The 22110-nt window shown below is 39.5% G+C and overlaps 1 protein-coding gene across 1 annotated transcript in view; it reads left to right on the top strand.

Moving 5' to 3' along the window:
- CNTNAP4 (contactin associated protein family member 4) overlaps window positions 1-22110 on the top strand; it is a 292066-nt gene that overhangs the window by 74284 nt on the left and 195672 nt on the right. The window contains exon 3 of the mRNA XM_077816377.1: window positions 12026-12219. Coding sequence (XP_077672503.1) covers window positions 12026-12219 — 194 coding nt within the window. The remainder of the gene's footprint in view (window positions 1-12025; window positions 12220-22110) is intronic.

Raw genomic sequence — 22110 nt, forward strand, 5'->3', positions numbered from 1 at the left:
AAATCCTGCACCTCAGAGCAGGTCATTACACACACTTTTATATTCCTTAATGCTACTGCACTACACATCAGCCAATCAAAACTTTACACAAATACTCTGCCTTCCTTATATGGGTTACAACAATATTTATTTCCTGCAACCTCTAACAAGCATTCCTAGCAACTTAAACAACCAGCACATTCTGTCTGGCCTTGTAGCTGTCTCTCCTTTTATCTTTAACTTGGCATCAGCAAACCTTACTCAAACCAGCCAGGCCTGAATTCTATTAAGGGGGGTTGAGAAGAAGCCCTTAGGCCTTCAGCAGGGAGACTTTCTCGACCCTTATGGCCTTCCATCCCCTCAACTTAACTAGTGGCCATGCCCTGGGGTCTCCAACATCTGTAATTATTTTGTTCTAAATACATTCTATGCTTTGTGAAGGCTGACCGGTCACTGGTAAACGCTGTCATTGTCCCTGGGAAATAACAGGACAGCCAGTGAACTACACTCAGACTTGCTAAGGTGATCACAGTGAGGGAACGATTACAGGAGGAAATTTCAGCCTAAATCCCCAGTCTGGAGGAAGGGAGAGGAATACAAGTTGCCACCCCAAGACAGGTTACAGCAGAAGCCTGAGATCTGAGTGAGGGTGCTCTCGTGGGGGCTACAATGGGATCAAAAGCACAGTTACCCCCATGGGTTTGACATCGGATATACAATTTACTTCAGTGGTGGGCAACCTGCAGCCCGTCTGGGTAATCCGCTGGCGGGCTGCGAGACAGTTTGTTTACATTGACTGTCTGCAGGCACAGCTGCCCACAGCTCCCAGTGGCTGTGGTTTGCTGTTCCTGGCCAATAGGAGCTGCGGGAAATGGCGTGGGCCGCAGGGAGGTGCTGGCTGCCGCTTCCTGTAGCTCCCATTGGCCAGGAATGGTGAACCATGACCACTGGGAGCTGTGGATGGCCATGTCTGCACACGGTCAATGTAAACAAACTGTCTCGCAGCCCACCAGCGGATTACCTTGGCGGGCTGCAGGTTGACCACCACTGATTTATTATGAATGAGGCAAGCTCCCAAAATTTAATCTGTTCTACATTCAGCTCTGGGAAGAAGTCAGAATATGTGCTCAAAAGAAGTTCATCTGCAGCTGATCAGCACAAGAGCAAAAACATGCAGGGCTGGCTGGGCATTAGGTGCAGCTAAAGGGTGCACCAAATTGGTATATTACCAAAGTAGTGTCTACCAGTGGACCCCCGGGAGAAACTGGAGCGGTTTAAAAGTGCCCTGCTCTGGCAGAATCTCAGCAAACACTTGCCCTCCCTGGGGATAAGGCTTAGCAGGTTAGTAGACATGAATCAGTTTCATAGTATTGTCTTCACAAACTGTTATAAAAGTCTTAAAACTGTGAGGTTTTTGTTTGGCATATGTCAAGGTTCCTCCCCCACTCTGAACTCTAGGGTACAGATGTGGGGACCTGCATGAAAAACCTCCTAAGCTTATCTTTACCAGCTTAGGTCAAAACTTCCCCAAGGTACAAAATATTCCACCCTTTGTCCTTGGATTGGCCGCTACCACCACCAAACTAATACTGGTTACGGGGGAAGAGCTGTTTGGATGCGTCTTTCCCCCCAGAATACTTCCCAAAACCTTGCACCCCACTTCCTGGACAAGGTTTGGTGAAAAAGCCTCACCAATTTGCCTAGGTGACTACAGACCCAGACCCTTGGATCTTAAGAACAATGAACAATCCTCCCAACACTTGCACCCCCCCTTTCCTGGGAAATGTTGGATAAAAAGCCTCACCAATTTGCATAGGTGACCACAGACCCAAACCCTTGGATCTGAGAACAATGAAAAAGCATTCAGTTTTCTTACAAGAAGACTTTTAATAAAAATAGAAGTAAATAGAAATAAAGAAATCCCCCCTGTAAAATCAGGATGGTAGATACCTTACAGGGTAATTAGATTCAAAAACATAGAGAACCCCTCTAGGCAAAACCTTAAGTTACAAAAAAGATACACAGACAGAAATAGTTATTCTATTCAGCACAGTTCTTTTCTCAGCCATTTAAAGAAATCATAATCTAACACGTACCTAGCTAGATTACTTACTAAAAGTTCTAAGACTCCATTCCTGGTCTATCCCCGGCAAAGACAGAATATAGACAGACAGAGACCCTTTGTTTCTCTCCCTCCTCCCAGCTTTTGAAAGTATCTTGTCTCCTCATTGGTCATTTTGGTCAGGTGCCAGCGAGGTTACCTTTAGCTTCTTAACCCTTTACAGGTGAGAGGAGCTTTCCCCTGGCCAGGAGGGATTTCAAAGGGGTTTACCCTTCCCTTTATATTTATGACAGCATATCTTACTTTTTTTGTAATCTACTTGTAAAGTGCAGAGTATACTATTAATTGTATCAAACTGTATAACTATGGTATAGTATATTCCCGTATAATGCAAAAGGAGCCATCTAGTGTAGGCAGTCAGTCCATATTACTTTACAGTGTTATGCTGATAGAAAAGCTGAAAAAAGAATAGTGGCTTTGTTAACTCTTTGAATTGTTGCCAACTAGCTGTCCTTTTGATGCATCATGTCAGCCACTGTGTTATGAAATAGCCCACTGGAATACATTTAAATAATGATTGATTGAAAAAAAATGTCTTCAAAGGCTTCAGAAGATGGAAAGCAGAATGGGACACATCTGAATAACTGTCAACACAGAAGATTGCGACCAAAATAAGGTTAGCTACATTCATGCAACTGACTTCAAGGGGTAGGTGAAAGGTGAATTGGCCCTCTGATTACAAGTATCATTTCCCAGTGCCGTGCTATCATCTTGAGTTAGATTGAAAATGGCTCTGAAACATCTTAACTGAGATTTGACATAGTAAATGATACTTGTTGTACATGTTTATTAGTAACTTTCACTTTTCTTCTAGTAAGACTAATGTTGCCACTTTTTAGAAATTTAAATTCTTGACATGCTGAGCATGAATCTGACAACCCAAAATGGGAAGTGAAATAAAAATATTTGTTTCTTTTTTCTACTCAGTCTAAAATCAGTGGCTCGACTCTTGGTCATGCTGCATTTGTTTTGCATTGGGTCACAAGTACAAAGCGACCTGAATCATGGTTGATCCCACTTGTACAGTGCAGGAATCCTCTGGTGATGTTGGGCTACTGAACTGACGTCTTTGCCCAGCTCTCTTACTGGCCCCGGGATAGAGGGCGTATCTGGAGGAAAAGTGCATAGTTGGGGCATCCCTATGTTCTGCATTGTTCAAATGATCTTTGAACTCTTCATTTGTTGTGAGTACCTATGAGGAATCTCTGTAGGCTACAGTGCTTTGACAGCTTCTGGATTTTTCCTCTGTGGTTGAGTGTTGCCAGCTATAAAGCAGTACTGGCAAAATATGACTCCTTTAGATCAGCTCCTGAAAGAATAAAAGAGAATGTCCACTCCCTTCTGTTACTAGATGTAGAGCTTTTCTCAACTTCTAGGAAGCCAGGATTCTTCCCAAAATACTTTCCTTCTACTAGTGGGAACTGCTTGTCAGTTGCTTTCATCTCCAAGCAGCAAGTCTCAATTTGTACATTTCCCAACGATATACCTCTTGTGTATGAAAAGATCTCAACCAATGTTGTGTGCTATCCAATAGTTTTTCTGTGGCAATGAGGATTTTCACTAAATGCCTGGTGTCATAACCATTTTTCTTTGTTGTCAAGGTATCTTCCTGTGTCTAGATGATTGGTCAAACAGAGCACATATAGCATTAGATGTGTTGATTCAGCTGTCATGTCAAGTCCATGTGGCTTCACATATACAAATCAAAATCCATTTTCAACAGAGCACAAATGATATTTCTTAGAGCCCTGATGAACTCCACAGCTGTGAATCTTTCTTGCCAGAGGAGAAGTTCCGTGTTGGTTCCTTATTCACATTGAGGGAGGTTTGGCTCCATACTTCTCAGGAAGCCTCTTTAAGTTATTACCTACACTGGACCAAACTTATCTGCAATTTCCCCAGACTTTTTGTAGAATATAAGTATTAAAACAGGGTCAGTCCATCTCTGTTCAAAGGCTCTCCAAATGGAGTGTAAATGTAACTGTTATAACTGGGGTTCAGGCACGTGGAGATATCTGTTCACATTCATGTAGGTCAAAGGCATGCTTTCTGTGAGGTTGCACTCCATATGCTTTATGAATGTGAATATGATGTAACTGGAATATGCTTCATGCAAAAGGTCTCTTGCAAGGCATCATTACAAAGGTAAAAACCTACTGAATATGTTCATCCTATTTGTATGAATGTATCACACTTGTAACTGAAACTAGAAATATGAACTATTACTCTGAGGTCCTATTGTAATTATGCAAAGTGTGGGCCATTAATGGTGGCTTGGAATCTTGATGGCTCCCATTAACTAGGACAATTGGTTGTAAATGTCTCTGTTTACTTGTACACATGTGCCTTCCTGTACTCATGTCTCCCAGCTACTAGGTAATGAAGATTTGTTTGATGCAAGTCTGTTTAATTACAGAGAATGCACATACGGTCCTATTTCCCTGAATGTGGGAGAGATAAAACAACAGGATATAGTTTCTTTGGTCACAGCTCCAATCCTCTTTGAGCCATCAAAAGCACAGAACTCTCTCTAGGCTTGTTTCTCATGGCCACACTATGAGTGCTTCTCTGGGGGCCTTTGGAACTTCTTTGCTCCTTCTCTGTCTGGTTCTGTATATCTGGTTCTGTCTGGTTATATCCCCTCTTCCACACACACATACTGACACACAGCTACAATCAAAATCAATCTCCCACCCCATGTTACATTCAGCCCATAGTGAAACCCCTCTACCTACATAATTCTGAATCTTGAACTAATCAAAGGTGTATTTAATTTAGCATGAATGGAAGGCAGAAGTTATGCCCACCAACTCCAATGAGTTTTCTCCCAACCCCCAACATAACTATAGGATAAGACTGCAGAGGCAAAAACATTAAGGTAATTCAAGTGGCGATTAGATATAGACCTTAGATACAGTTTTTAAAAAGCTCAGTGTCACTGTTCAGTGTCCATTTGCTGTTTTTGGAATTGCTGCAGTTTCCTGTTGATCTTATTATGTCTCATATCTTTAAACAGAGTTAATATCTGCTCAATAAAATAATTTTTGAGTCCTAAAAGTGATCTACTATCTTAGTGCAAGCATACAGGCTCCTGCTGTTCGGTAGACAACTCTATGAAAACCTTGCTTAGTTAGTTTGCTTACAAGTATGGTTGCAGTTGTATGAACATTTAATTTATTTAAAGTATGATTCTGTTATTTAGCCTGAGGAAAAGCAAAACAAGGTATTTACTTCTCCGTATGTTTTGGCATTGTTTTATCTCCACTGACATTGCTAGCTACTTAATTTCATTTAACTCATGAAATGAACTTTTCTGAGCACATTAAATCACAATTACCAGTAGGTTTTATCAAGAAAATTTGTTGTAGCATGTGGAGCCAAATTCACCCCTGGTTTAACTATTGAATTCAGTGTAAAATCAACTTCCATGGATTTCTCCATATGAGAAATATGCTGCTTTGTTAACCAGAGAAAAGACATATATACTATGTGACCACATTAAGCGGTGACATAAAAGATGATGTAAGTTATGTACTGATAAACTGGTGTGAGCAAGGATACATTGCAGTCAGCTGCTGTAAATTGGTTTAATTTACACACCAAGGCAGCAAAAGGAAGTAGTATAGCAGTATGAAAAATAATGGGGTAGCACACCTGAAATAAACGTTAATCGGTGCTCCAGTTTCTGTTCTATACTTTGAAAAGCTTTTCACATGAAGCAGCAGGAGTGGGGCAGCCTGACAAGCTGTGAGGCCAGGTGAGAAAGCTCAATCATCATTTCATACTTTCTCTGCTGGGAATGTAAAGTTTTAAACACAGTGAATATGATTGTTTTACTAATTCCCTGGGCAGCTTCACTCTCAAGATCTGCAGCTACTGTCATCTGCTCTAAATCCTAAAGAGCACCTTCTGCCTCCAACTGCCTGGCTCTTCTTCTCAGCCCCTTCCAGGTTTCTTATGTTCACTTAAGTTGTTCATACTTATGCTGTTCTATTTATAATGTTTTAAACATGTAATTGTTATGCTTTCTGAAATTATACATATAAAAGATATGCATCTAAAATGTATGTGTTCAGAAGTCAAAACCTGCATAGGGTAGTGGTGAGGGGCCGCAGTGAACTAGACGATGGGAAGGCAGGGGCTAAGGGGGCTGCTGGCAGGATAGTTGAGTAGCTTACATTCCTCATGCTATAGGAGATGCACAGAGGGAGAGCTCTTCTCCTGCATGCTTTAAAAAGAGCAACTCCCCTCCTGTGAACTTCCCCAGGGTTTAGTGACAAGCTGCAGGCATGGCCCTTGCTTATGGCTCAGCAACTGAAATGGGTGCTCAAATAACTGATTGAGCTGTAAGTAGGTTCTTTTGATGATGAAGACAACTTTCTGTCTGATCCTTTAATGTGGCTTATCCTGCAAAATTACATTGCACAATACATTCTCTATTTAAAAAATAATGCAAAATGTATTGCATGCCATGAAGTTCAACGTAAAACACATTTTTACATCAAAGTAACTTTACAAATAATATTAGATGACAAACACTGCAGAAATTGACAGAAATGGTAATGAATGAGAGTTCATGATTCAATGTCTGCATATTAATAACTGTTGAAAATGGTCCATTTCTTAGATTTTATAATCGTGCAAATGAGTCTCAATATTTAACTGTCACATTTCAGAAATTTGTTTGCTGGGGGTATTCGAAAAAGAATTAGGCTTATCTAAAAATGTTCAAAAAGGAGTCATTTTAAAATGTTTATATCCTATATCTTAGTTAGCAGGTTTATATGTAAGTGTTGCATAGGTGTTTGGAACTCAGTAAGTACCAACAGCTGGCTGATGGGAACTGTGTGGTGTTTGACCACATTGTAGACCCTGGCAGACTGATGGGCAGAAGAGTACAAAGCAGGGGACACTCCATTAGCCTGTCAAGTGGCTCTAAAAGACAAAGTGCTGCTAAAGCAAAATGGTAAAACACAGATTTATAAAGGAAAGGGTTTGGGCGTAAGAGGTGGAAGGAATGGTAGCTTTTCACATTGGGCTAAAATTGCAAATTTAATGAGAATCCCAGCTTTCAGCGCACAATAAATATTATAGGGATTTTTCATAGTTGTAATTAATACTACAAGTAGGTACCCATTCAGGATTATTAGATATTTGCACCACTTCTGTCAGACATGTTACCCATAAAGAGGACTTGTGTTATGTTTGCTTTTGAAACCTCACTGTAGATCCCTCAGGCACGCTCTGTGCAGATAATCCCAACGGAGACAATTGCAGCAAGGGACAATGGATAATAAAGAAGATTGTATTAGACATCTCTTCTGACAAAGTGTTCAGGAGGTGATTGGAGACAACAGCAACCTGCCTAGGGCTTCTAATTCAGAACAACGCATACCAGTGCTCTGTATTTTTCAGGGGAGTTTGTTCATGAGCGGGAGGAAAATGCCTCCTTCCCATCCCCCACTCAAAGGAAGGCTGTGGGAAATATAACAAAAGTTAAATGATTGAAACAAAATATATGTCTTATATAAATATGAGAAACAGAAAAGCTATGTTAGACGAACATTTATTAAAGTTGCAAATTCAACAACTCAAAAATTAGGAAATACCCGAATTGAGGTTGCTGGGCCAGGCACATAACAAAGATTACTGCACAAATTAGTGAAATTTAAATGTTCCTTTATTGGAGTTACGGAGTTCCATGTTCACATTGATATTCTTAACCTCTATTCCCTAACTTTTTGGCTCCTTATTTGCCTGCCTATTTACCAAGCACTAAGGAACACACATTCAAAGACTTTGCTTCAGGCCAAGGTACTGGAGCTATTAACCCTTTACATTACAGTGTAAATGCCACCACGCTTTTCCACAAAATAAACCTTATTCCTGTCCTAAGGAGATCATGACAGTCCTTGATCTGTCTCTTGAGATTGCCAGTGTGCGTGCCAATAAGTGTTAATTTTACTGTGTTTTTTTTAATGAAGCAGAACATAGGAAATTTGTAGGTGTGGAACGAAGGGGGTTATAGCTGCTCAGAAAGCAATAGTGGTTGGTGTCGGGTCAGGATGCCCATGGAGTAACATGGGAGACATTGAGCCAATGGGTTTAGAGGCATGCATGCACTGGTTAAGGTCATAACTCTAAATTCAACACTGTCCACCTCATAGGAAACCCTACAACTTTAATTACATAGAGTTTTTTAGCTGTTATTTGGTGTTTTTCCTAAAGGACATGATTTAACCCCAAATTCAGTTACTGCTGATGTGCCCAGATTCAAACTGGAGACTCACAGATGATTGACTGTTTACCATAATTTACATTTGTTATCCTATGTGGCCAGTGCTTCAAGAATCCTGGAAACATGAATTAGTCTTCACATGAGCTAAATGAAGGAAGACCCTGATTTGCTTGATGTAATTTTAGAGGTACAGTGAGTTTGATCTACAGAACCTGTGGCCAGCAACTTGAAATACCAGCAGAATAGATTATTATAAAAACATAACAAAGTGTTACAGCCCAGGAAATTTCAAATAAATACTGAACAAACCTCCAAACATTTATTTTCAAACAAAACAGACATTTCTCTCAACTCAGTGGCTTTTTTGTCGTAAACTGTGGTGGATGTGAGAGGCACTTGGCCTTAGTTGACTTAGTAAAGAGCTGTTTTTTTATGTAATGAAATATTTTTGATCGTCAATTAATAACAAAACAACTCATTCATAATAATTAATGATTGTTATAAAACCTATCTCTGTGATTTCACAAAGAGTGCTTTGAGTTTCTGGAAAGCTTACATGCAATGCAGAGGTTGACTTTTTTTTTTTTTTAATCTTATTGGAACAATGAGACAAAACTTATGCAATTGCATTTGTTCTTTTAAACTATTGTACAGATGCTTTTTTACAATTCCATTTTCATGGACTATATATGTATCTTATGCAAATGATCCCTTCTTTGCTTGCTGATCACTTTACTGGACATTGTATAATGTTTCCCTTTGATGTAATTGAGAGGTATCTGCTTAAGGGAAAATTTGATAAATGACAGAACTATAGAATTGCTCCTGTAAAAACTGTGTTTGTACTATGGATACTTCTGCAGATGTGATCATGATCATTTCTCTTTAGTAGTCCTGACATTTAAAAAATGAATTCTCTACTTATTTGAACAAGCATGCTATCGGTAGTCACTGTAGTCATCTTTACGTGATTCCACTATATAAATGCATCACTTCTTGTGATTAACAGGGAGATTCAAGGCCAGTTTCTCTGTGCAGTTATAGTCCCTTTGTGCAACTCAGGTACTACAAAGGGGTCGTATCTGGCCACAAAAGACCAGTAGAGAATTCCTCTGTCAGTGGGGTTTTCCTGCTGGAACAGGTGTGCCACAGTTATGTGCTGGCCTGTGCCCCATTCCCTGCAATGATGGGCATGTCAAAGGACACAGGGTGGGTTGAGGACAGAGTGTGGTGAAGCTCTGCTATACTTATTCTCCTCCGGTGTAAGGTATATTAAGGACTCTATACCAATAGCACAACTTGGAGAAGCCAAGCAGCAGCTCTGAACTGTGTTAGGTCTGTGGCTAGTCCTGAAAATTAGGGAGAAGTAACCATCCCCCCTGCTGCCTTCTCCCAGTGTCTGTGAGAAGTAGCTCTCTGGCACAGAAGAGAATCTAGCGTTTGGTGTTCCAACAGTTCATGTTTCCATCTATGTGGCATGGTGCGGTGACTCAATATTAGTATAGTGGCAGCATACCGTCATGTGGCTGCTGAATTTTTCTTACCCCACTTCTCAAGCTGTTTCTTGATAATTGAGTACATTTTTAAATGAAAAAAGATGTCACCTAATTGTAAGATAATACAGAAGTGATGGAGAAATTGAGAAGAAAAAACATAAATAAATAAAAACAGAGAAACCAGCCAGTCTATAAATGCTGAATTGTAATCATATTCAAAGCACAGTACTATAGTGACATATTTAGGCCCTGATTTTGCCACCTGTGCTCTTATTTATACTTCTAAATCCTAATTAAGGTGCCTAGATAGAAGCATCTGTTTAATAGACTAATATTAGGCAACTAGGTTTTTAAATTTTGCCATAAGGGGTTTAAACCAGGGAAGCTGTTATGTTGAAGTAGTACATAAATGCATTGTAAACGGGGGGTTATAGCATTATGGATGTGCCCTCCATGATCGGCCAGAGCAGAGCTCTCTTCCTGCAGAGCATATACACCAAGCTGATTTAAATATTCAAGACTCATTCAAAAAAACAAGGAAAATTGTAAAATAAAAGTAATTTAAAAAGAGTTAATGTTGAGATTGTGAGTCACAATCCTGCAAACTCTAAAACCCAATAATGCACTTTTATTACAAAACATTGTGCACATTAAACTCCCCATAAATGTTAAAACGTATGGAAATGAACTGATATATTGTTATTCTCAACTGTTATATTGGCTGCTGCTGCATATGGTAGAAATTGCTGCTATGTAGTGTGTTGCTTAAACATTTGTCAAGGATGTCTAGCGTCTGGGGAAAGTGGCTCTTTTTATCTGACTGTATTAAATAAAATAAAATATAAGCCTTCCTCATTCACTGTCACTGCACCCCAGTAATTTTGCCCACCACATCATAACTTTGTATGCTAATATGTGGAAAAAATAAAAATAGTGGTCCTGATAAATTCATAGGCGATTATAAAGTCCCATTTCCTATTTTATGAGATTAATTTACTAATAATTTATTCTTTGCACTTTGTGTTTAGGGTAGGGTAGGCTGTGTAAATCAGTTGGGGTGATCGTGAAGAAACTGATAACAGAGAACAGGTTGGGTCCAACTGTCATTTCCACACCTTTTTCTGTTTGGGTCCTTTTAAAAAGATGTAGAAAATTGGTGCTGAAAGTATAATATTGATTTTGATTATTAGTATATTTCAGTGAAACACACTTATAAACTTAACTCTTTTTTTATCAAATGTTCTGTTTAGGAATTATTACTACTACTATTTATATAGTGTCCAAAGAGTGCTAGTTGCTTGATAGAGTACAAGATGTAGGCCCTGATCCTGCAACACTTATGTATATACTTAACTTTTCTCCTGTCAGTAGCCCTACTGATTAAGAATGTGCATAAGTGTTTGCAGGATCAGGACCTTAGTTTGTATGCCTGAATCTGCTGTTTTCTGATTGGTGGCTTTTGAAAATCATATAAAGTCCCTCCATACGCTTATCTCACTTCACCCAACATAAAAATAGACATATAAATATTTACTTTGTGGGAACATTATTGTGGTTTGCATTTATGGTTTGTAAATTATGGTTTTTCAAAATTAATTATGGTTTGTCAAAATGTTTTGAGACCTTGGCATGAAGACATTGTCTAAGTGAAGAATATTATTATAATTAACAAACATAGACGGTACACTGAAACATCTGTTGCAAAAGAGGGATACAGGATGACGGGGAAAAAAAAAGTAGTAAAGCAAAATCACAATGACAGGTTTCAGAGTAACAGCCGTGTTAGTCTGTATTCGCAAAAAGAAAAGGAGTACTTGTGGCACCTTAGAGACTAACCAGTTTATTTGAGCATGAGCTTTCGTGAGCTGATGAAGTGAGCTGTAGCTCACGAAAGCTCATGCTCAAATAAACTGGTTAGTCTCTAAGGTGCCACAAGTACTCCTTTTCTTTTTGCAAAATCACAATGTATCTTAGTATTTTTTGCTCAGATTCCTCCATTCAAACAGTTTCAGGGAATCCTTTTTTTTTTAATGGCACTCACAGGTAATAGTGAATATATCATTTCTAGGTCATCTGTAGTGTGAATTTAATTAGTCTTTTTTATACTTCTATTATGAATTAATAATTTGTATCTTTCTACAACTTTTATTCTATTCTTTTTTTCTTTTGTTTCCCCCTTTACTCTCAAAGGAGCTGGTGGTTGGTCTCCTCTTGTGTCCAACAAATATCAGTGGCTCCAGATTGATCTTGGTGAGAGAACTGAGATCACTGCAGTTGCTACCCAAGGTGGATATGGGAGTTCGGACTGGGTAACAAGCTACCTCCTGATGTTCAGTGACAGTGGAAGGAACTGGAAACAGTATCATCAAGAAGAAATCATTTGGGTATGTTTCTTTAATGATAGGTACTGAGTTTCAGTGGATAAATTGGAGCATGTGCAATGTATGCTGCTGCAAGCCTACTAGCTCAAGCAGGGCAATGGAATTTAAAGAATTATTTTGAAAGGGCTATCCAAATAAATAGCTAAAGATAAATCTTAATTTTACTTTCTACAAGATCATTTTTTTTAGATTATTCCATTAAAAAGCCTATAGGGTGTGATCTGAGGAATAAAAAGGTAATGCACAATCTTTTTTGTGTTGCTATCTACAGTGGAGTGGTGATTTTCCTTCACTGTCACTTTTATTGTATTAAAGTGGTTAAAATATTTTACTGTTCTTATTTCTTTGGATAATATGGTCTAAGATTTAAAAAAAAAAAACCGAAAATAAATGGAAACCATTACTTTAAAAACAAAACAAAACAGTGCAAGCACAAAAACTTTTGGTGGTAATATCTATTGAATCTGGTTTCTGATGTTTTGAGCCCCAAACCCCTAGAAAACCATCCTAAAAGATGCTCAGCCTCTCAACTCCCAGCAACCTCAATGATAGTGGACGATGCTTAGCGCCTCAGAGGTGATGTCTGGAGTCCATGTTACACGTGCATTTTTGCAATACTCGACAAAGGGGGGGAACTTTTCTTGATCCTCAGTGGTTATTAATTTGTGCAATGAAGCAAGAATATTGATACTCCTTGTACTGCAATTGTATCCTGCCTCGTTTGATTCATTTTTCAATTTCCTAAGCTTTCACTTCAATAATTTCTTGCTGCAGTGAGTGTCAAAGGTTAATTAAACATTATGTTAAAATGTATTTCATTTTATACATTTTAATTTTTGTTGACTTTTTGATTTTAAGTGCTCTTTTCATTCCATTATTGCCAAGGCCTTGTGTATGGTATAATGTGATTATGCAGTGGCATAAGTTGTTGCATAATTATCTTCTTTTTGAATTTGCTACATACTTGGGCTCCAGCATGTGTTTTCATAAAAAGAAAACAAATATCTATTCTAGTCTATATGTTCACAAGGGGGGAATCTAAATGGTAAATGAGCACAAACTGCTACGGTATTGTCTTCTGGAGTTTGTGGACAGACTGAAACCATACATCTGAGAGGTGTAAACTGCCTGAACACTACACTGAGGTGTTGATTCTGAAACCTGACAGGACTACTTTAAATGTCAGTGATGGTAACTATTTTATTGGTGATCATTGTAGCTGAAACATCAAACTTTCCCATGGTCTGTAGTTGCAGATATTGGAACTGGGTCACCATGAAGGAAACTAATTGTTGTGATTGCTGTGGTAGAGAAGGAAGACATCAATTCCCATTCCTCAAACTTAGTCACAAGGAACGGTGTACTGATTGTAATGTGCTGGACCAGAGGTTGGAGGCAGGGTTTGTGGGAGTAGTGATGCAGAACTCAGGGACACTGTTGTTTTTTTAATACCCTTCTTTTTTTAATACCCTTCTTTCTTTATACCCTTCTTTTTATTTCTAGCTGGACTTTTACTTTTCTTTTCTCCAAACTAAGTAACATAATTTTGGTCTTTATATGGAAGCTCTCATGCCTTGAATTATTGTATAGTCCTTCTCTTGACATTTTAGAGTTCTGTTATGACTTTTCTCAGATGAAGGGACCAACCTTAAATGCAGGATTCAAGTTAAGCTCATCCCATCAATTGATAATTTCATTATATTTTCTGTATTATTTTCTGTCCTCTGAAAACAATTGATCCCCTTCTAAAATCATTGGAATGTCTCATCTGAGAAAGGAGAACAGGTTGCGTGATTCCTTATTTCCTTTTGGACTTCCACCGTGCATTGGGCAAACAGCTTCATTGAGATTTTTATGGTGATTCCTAGAGTTTTTGCTTTGTTCCCCCCCCCCCCCCACTTCCCCTGAGAGTTTATAAGTAAATCAGAACTCATCAGTGTGTGCAAACAGTTTGAAGTACATTGTCCCTTCTAATATGTGTTACCCTGCATTGTACCTATTACAGCTCCCATCAAGTCGCCCAGTTGTCCTATGTTTGTTGAGTCTTTCTGGGATTTGTGAAAATTCTTTCTAACCTTGAATAACAAATATGTTTATTCCTTCAGTAGAATTTAATGTCTCACTATTTGGTTCCTTTTAAGGGTTATTTATGAATATTGATTAGACTCGGTTACCCCACAATTGAGTCTAAATTGAGCTGTAAAGCAACTGATATTGGGGCTGGGGTGGAGGCTCACCATCCTGGTGACAAGTCCCAGAGCTGTTGTGCCTTAGAAATGCACAATACTTGCAGGGGAGTGTGAAGTGCATACGGCCTTGACAACACCCTTTGAAAGGGTGCAGCATTGTCTTCTCCAGTGAAGGGCCTGATCTGCTGAGGAAAGATAGGTCTGTGACTCCTCCCCCCATCTCCATCCATTTTGAGCAGACTATTACTGCTGAGGAGCTATGCAAGTGGAGTTGTGGTTGTTGAGCACAAGAACTAGGATTGTGCTCTCAGCACTACTGCTGACTTGCTTGTGGGTATATGTCCCCTTTGTCCATCCATACAGGGCTAGGGACAGTCTGGCCCTTGATCTCTTCCTACTCTGTCAGCTGACTGCTTAAACATATTCCCAACTTGCTATCTCTTGATCCATGAAAAAACCTTATCTGTCATTTTTGCATACTGTTTACCCTTAAAGATTCTTTAATAAAAGCTTTTTGGAAAGACTGGAGAGTATAGCTAACAGTTCTGTTCTCTTATGTTTTATTAACTCTTTCAAGGCATTCTGATAGGTCAGTCACAATTTCCCTTTTCATAACCTGGGCAGATTTTCTCTGTTGTACTCCTTTATTTGCTCAACGATTTTTCTTTGTACCGAAATAAGACTTGCCTATCTCTCTGTAATGCCTAGGATCAATCTTATCATCTTTTTCTGAAACTTGGTACAATTCTAACCAGCCTTCAATTCTCTAATGAAGCAGCTCTTATTAATAATAAAATACATATTTTGATAAGTCTTTGACCTTTTATAAAGGGTTCATTTAATCTTTGGAAGAGATGAATTCTGTTTAAATTAATTTTAGATGTTCCTTTTTATTACTTTACACAGTTAATGCATTTGAACAGTGGAAACTATGTCTTTTAAAACACATTTCAGCCTGCTTGCATCTTCCTGTTTTTTAGGATATAATTACAGACACAATGACAGGTTTCAGAGTAGCAGCTCTGTTAGTCTGTATTCGCAAAAAGAAAAGGAGGACTTGTGGCACCTTAGAGACTAACCAATTTATTTGAGCATGAGCTTTCGTGAGCTACAGCTCACTTCATCGGATGCATACTGTGGAAAGTATAGAAGATCTTTTTATACACACAAAGCATGAAAAAATGGGTGTTTACCACTACAAAAGGTTTTCTCTCCCCCCATCCCACTCTCCTGCTGGTAATAGCTTATCTAAAGTGATCACTCTCCTTACAATGTGTATGATAATCAAGGTCGGCTATTTCCAGCACAAATCCAAGGTTTAACAAGAACATCTGGGGGGGGGTGGGGGTAGGAAAAAACAAGGGGAAATAGGTTACCTTGCATAATGACTTAGCCACTTCCAGTCTCTATTCAAGCCTAAGTTAATTGTATCCAATTTGCAAATGAATTCCAATTCAACAGTCTCTCACTGGAGTCTGGTTTTGAAGTTTTTTTGTTGTAATATCGCAACTTTCATGTCTGTAATCGCGTGACCAGAGAGATTGAAGTGTTCTCTGACTGGTTTATGAATGTTATAATTCTTGACATCTGATTTGTGTCCATTTATTCTTTTACATAGAGATTGTCCAGTTTGACCAATGTACATGGCAGAGGGGCATTGCTGCCACATGATGACATATATCACATTGGTGGATGTGCAGGTGAACGAGCCTCTTATAGTGTGGCTGATGTTATTAGGCCCTGTGATGGTGTCCCCCTGAATAGATACGTGGGCACAGTTGGCAACGGGCTTTGTTGCAAGGATAGGTTCCTGGGTTAGTGGTTCTGTTGTGTGGTATGTGGTTGCTGGTGAGTATTTGCTTCAGGTTGGGGGACTGTCTGTAGGCAAGGACTGGCCTGTCTCCCAAGATTTGTGAGAGTGTTGGGTCATCCTTCAGGATAGGTTGTAGATCTTTAATAATGCGTTGGAGGGGTTTTAGTTGGGGGCTGAAGATGACAGCTAGTGGCATTCTGTTATTTTCTTTGTTGGGCCTGTCCTGTAGTAGGTGACTTCTGGGAACTCTTCTGGCTCTATCAATCTGTTTCTTCACTTCCGCAGGTGGGTATTGTAGTTGTAAGAATGCTTGATAGAGATCTTGTAGGTATTTGTCTCTGTCTGAGAGGTTGGAGCAAATGCGGTTGTATCGCAGAGCTTGGCTGTAGACAATAGATCGTGTGGTGTGGTCTGGATAAAAGCTGGAGGCATGTAGGTAGGAAATATACCGGAAACCTACTGACCGCTATTCCTGCAGAACCACTAACCCAGGAACCTATCCTTGCAACAAAGCCCGTTGCCAACTGTGCCCACATATCTATTCAGGGGACACCATCACAGGGCCTAATAACATCAGCCACACTATCAGAGGCTCGTTCACCTGCACATCCACCAATGTGATATATGTCATCATGTGCCAGCAATGCCCCTCTGCCATGTACATTGGTCAAACTGGACAGCCTCTACGTAAAATAATAAATGGACACAAATCAGATGTCAAGAATTATAACATTCATAAACCAGTCAGAGAACACTTCAATCTCTCTGGTCACGCGATTACAGACATGAAAGTTGCGATATTACAACAAAAAAACTTCAAAACCAGACTCCAGCGAGAAACTGTTGAATTGGAATTCATTTGCAAATTGGATACAATTAACTTAGGCTTGAATAGAGACTGGGAGTGGCTAAGTCATTATGCAAGGTAACCTATTTCCCCTTGTTTTTTCCTACCCCCACTCCCCTCAGACGTTCTTGTTAAACCCTGGATTTCTGCTGGAAGTGGCCCACCCTGATTATCATACACATTGTAAGGAGAGTGATCACTTTAGATAAGCTATTACCAGCAGGAGAGTGGGGTGCGGGGGAGAGAAAACCTTTTGTAGTGATAAACACCCATTTTTTCATGCTTTGTGTGTATAAAAAGATCTTCTATACTTTCCATAGTATGCACCCGATGAAGTGAGCTGCAGCTCACGAAAGCTTATGCTCAAATAAATCGGTTAGTCTCTAAGGTGCCACAAGTACTCCTTTTCTTTTTACAGACACAATGGAGCCTATTTTCTCTGTATAGTTGTCTGTGTTGCAAATCTGAGTACATGCGTATTTAAGTTTTAGCTTTATGCCCTAGAAGGGTAAACATCTTTTCTATCGTATTCTTTTAAACAACTACAACAGATGCGGGGGAAGAAAGACATAGTACACAAGTGACATGGTCTGCCGAAGGATGCATCACTATGCCATGAAGTCGATTTGGAGGGGAAAAAATTGTAATTATTTTCCAATTACAGCTAGCCTGTTTCCTTTTCTGATATACAATGTAAAAAATGTCTACAATTCCAAAATTCATTGTTTTTCAAGGACATGACACTTCATCCATTACTACATGATCGAGGTGCTGTTAATATTTATTAAACTATCTTCTCAAATGTAAGCCTAAAGCAGAGAAGTGACAGCAGAAATTACCGATGTTCAGCATTCAGATTGTTACACATAGTGAAATCACAAATAGCAAGCTCTGTCTTGAAAATGCAGTGGAAGGCACAGTTTGAAAATGCCTCTTAAAACAATGTAAATATATTTTTTTCAGATAAATTCGGGGGCTATTTTCCTTTATTCTTTTTCGTGGCTCATGTTATAACTGGAAGTGTCACTGACCTGACCTCTGACCCTCACTCCAGCCTCCTGACAGCCCAATTCCAGGGACCCCTCCCCAAGGCGGGGGGAGAGGAGTTCCGTGGCCTCCACTGCCAGCCTCTAGCTGGAATAACTTTTCAGTAGATTTCCTGTCAGGCTAGTGGTGGAGACTATGTATGTGGCATAGATATTTCTCCAGCCCCAGCCACCGTTGGGTCACCTTATGCACAGATTTCCAGCCTTTGTGGGTCCAGTACACAGCATGGAGAGTCTTCAGAAATGGCAACTTTCCCATTCCCATCTTTTGCAAAGGGGGAGTTCCCCTTCATGTGGCTCAGCAGGACAGCTTGCCATTGTGAATTTTTAATATATCTCTTTTCTGAAGTATCTACATTTGCAATGGTTTGCACATCAGGTGTTTGGGTGATATTTTGCCTTGTTTTTCGAGATACCAGAAACAGTCTGATTCAAATGAACTTTGCATAATTTATTTATGCATAATAATTAAAGTGCAACCAACCTCAGTGTCTCCATAGCATTCTCAAGAAGAAAACATATTCAGGCTGTCAGTTTGTATGTCTCATGCATAACATATAAAATGTACCTGTCTTAGCAGTAATCTTTGTAATTTATCTTTCAGTAAGTTTAGAGAGTATGTTTAAAATGCAACAAAATGAACCCTTATGGTTTAAAACATCTGCATTTTTAATGTTTAAAAACCCCCAGCATGAAAGGCAAGAAAATATACTTAATATGGTCTAATTTAGCATATAAATTGCTAAGCTCAATATAGCTTGTTCTAGTGTTTATCATGGTAAGGATATTACCATCTTAAATATAAACAAAACAAAAAATCCCTATAACCTGTTGCACAGACTGTGTTTTTAACAAATAACTACAACAAAAAACCCTAAATAGATGCCTTTTGTCACAAATCTAGTATATGTTGCCAGTTGATTGTTTTGCTTTCACTGAGCTCATGTTTTTAGCTCTTCTTTGACTATGCCTGTCTTCCATAGCAAGAATAGCAGTCGCAACACTGACAGCATCATTTATTCAACACTACTCTCCCCCCTGCAAAAAACAAACACCCTGTAGCAAAGAGACAATTCAACCAACCAATGAAAGAAAGAACAAAACTAAGTTGTTTGTAGTTGAAAAAGTAGATCCAGAGACTCCATTAAGTCCACTAGAGACTTTGTTACTGATACCGATATTATGTGGAAAGGGGTCAGATACTATGGAGTTGAGTGGCAGTTTAAAGCCTAAAGCTACATAAATAGATTAGAAATGCTCCTGTTCCTGCTCCAGTCAGTGGGACTTTTAAAACTGAATTAAGCAACAGCAGGATCAGGCTTTAGATGCTTTAATGTAACCTTAAACATGTATTATGTGGCCACACAAGAGATTGAAAAAAGTGGTCTCTTAAAGGAAGCAGATGGCTGATGGAAACTGAAAGAAAACCTGAAGGTAATAGATTAATAAAGGTTGTACGTAAAGGCTTTTGTCTTCAAAAAAGTCTCCACTGCATTTATTATTGAGATGAATTTAGAAATAAACTTTTTTTAAAAATAAAAATAATAATACTAGATGGAGGTTTTGTAATCTTTTTACATTTCCCTTTTATTTTTATGTAGCAGTTTATTGAAATATTGCAGAACATGGCCTCTTTATTTACAAATTGCATAAAAGCAGAGACAAATAAATGATCCCAACATTTTATATATAATAAAAATATAGGCTCTTTTCCTTAATATAGCATATGTTCATTCCTTTGCTGATTCAGAGGTGAAGCGGGTATAATCATCTTCTGTTTAAAACTGTCCAAGGAGGGACAAAGCAAGAATATAAAATCCCATCTGAAATACAAACGACCAACATCTGCCAGTGGAGGTGTTGGCTAATGAAGTTTGTGCTGTAGTCACATAGCTAGCTGTAACATATGCTTAGTCTGTTATTTTACTTGGAATGATGAGGAGAGCAGAGCCAGGTGAATAATTCATTACAAATAATTTATTCAATGAATTTTTGCATCTTTTTCTGTTTGTGAATTGTCTTTGAGCAGACTGTGATTTATGCAAGTGAATCCATCATTTAAAAGTATTTTCAGCATAATACTTTTTGCAAAAACTTCTAGCTCTCCATTCATAAACAGTTTGTTGCAAGTATTCAGTATCTGAGCTGTTTTGATTGGCTATATAGATCACAGTGGTATGTTTCCATTCCCTGATTAGATGAGTGTTAATGCTCACAATAGCAAGTTTGAAATTCATTATCCACAAATGTTCTGCAATTATGTCTTTGTGATGGGGTGTTCACCCCACACCAGCCTGGAAGGGGTAAATGAGGCTGGGAAGGGGCCAATTACCCAGTAGGCCACAGCTGAGGGGAATAAGGAGACCTAAGTATCATAGAATCATAGACTTTAAGGCCAGAAGGGACCATTATGATTGTTTAGTCTGACCTCCTGTACAATGCAGGCCACAGAATCTCACCCACCCATTCCTGTAACAAACCCCTAACCTGTGTCTGAGCTACTGAAGTCCTCAAATCGTAGTTTAAAGACTTCAAGGTGCAGAGAATCCTCCAGCAAGTGATCCATGCCCCACTCTGGAGAGGAAGGCGAAAAACCCTGAGGGCCTCCACCAATTTGCCCTGGAGGAAAATTCCTTCCCGACCCCAAATATGGCGATCAGCTAAACCCTGAGCATGTGGGGAAGACTCACCAGCCAGAAACCCAGGAAAGAATTCTCTGTAGTAACTCAGATCCCACCCCATCTAACATCCCATCACAGGCCATTGGGTATATTTACTGCTAATAGTCAAAGATCAATTAATTGCCAAAATCATGTTACCTCATCATACCATCTCCTCCATAAACTCATCGAGCTTAATCTTGAAGCCAGATAGGTCCCTTGCCCCCACTGCTCCCCTTGGAAGGCTGTTCCAGAGCTTCATTTCTCTGATGGTTAGAAACCTTTGTCTAATTTCAAGTCTGAACTTCCCAATGACCAGTTTATATCCATTTGTTCTTGTGTCCACATTAGTACTGAGCTTAAATAATTCCTCTCCCTCCCTGGTATTTATCCCTCTGATATATTCATAGAAAGCAATCATATCTCCCCTCAGCCTTCTTTTGGTTAGGCTAAACAAGCCAAGCTCTTTGAGTCTCCTTTCATAAGACAGGTTTTCCATTGCTTGGGTCATCCTAGTAGCCCTTCTCTGTACCTGTTCCACTTTTAATTCATCCCTGAATGATGGCAGGACCAAGCTGAGAAGGAACAGGCAGGACTAGGATAAAACCAGGAAGCTGGCAACAGACAGGGCCTGGAGAGAAGTAGTCTATAGTCACTCCCTGGGAGAGGGAGTCTGAGTTCCTACACCCAGAGAGGAGGGGGAAGCAAGAAGCTGGAGGAAGGAGTCCAGCGAAAGAGCAACAAGGTGTTAGGGAAAACAGACCACAATTGTTCTGCTATAGGGTCCCTGGACTGGAACCCATAATAGTGGGCAGGCCTGGGTTCCCCTACTAGACACTGAGGAAGTGGTACAGTTAGGGCAGTGCATGAGAAGGCTGACCGAGACTGTTAGTAGCGTAAGACTTTGATACCCTGGGAGGGGAAGACTAAAGAGACCTGGCCGGAGGGTCAAGACATGAAGAAAGAGTACCTTGAGTTGCAGGGAGCAGGAGAGAGATGGTAGGGCATGCAGTGAGCAGTGAAAGGGGGTGTCAGAACTGACTGGAGCAAATTCCCAGCCATGGCAAAAAGGAGCACCCCACCCCCCCCGCCAAGGTAAGTAGAGCACCCTGTGACAATCTTGAATACTTTGGTGAATATTTCAGTCAGTAATCTTGTTGGTGGAAAGGGAACAAAAAAAGTAGACAAATTATTTTTAAAATCTGGACGAATATAAGTGGGAAGTTTCTTTTGTAGCTTTCACTTTGTTCCAGAGGAAAATAACTTGATGCATATTTATACCTATTAAATCTCCTTGGTTGGCCAAGAAACTCCTGATTTCGGGTGTCTACTCTTTAGC

This window comes from Eretmochelys imbricata, chromosome 5 (assembly GCF_965152235.1).
Source record: "Eretmochelys imbricata isolate rEreImb1 chromosome 5, rEreImb1.hap1, whole genome shotgun sequence".
NCBI lineage: Eukaryota > Metazoa > Chordata > Testudines > Cheloniidae > Eretmochelys > Eretmochelys imbricata.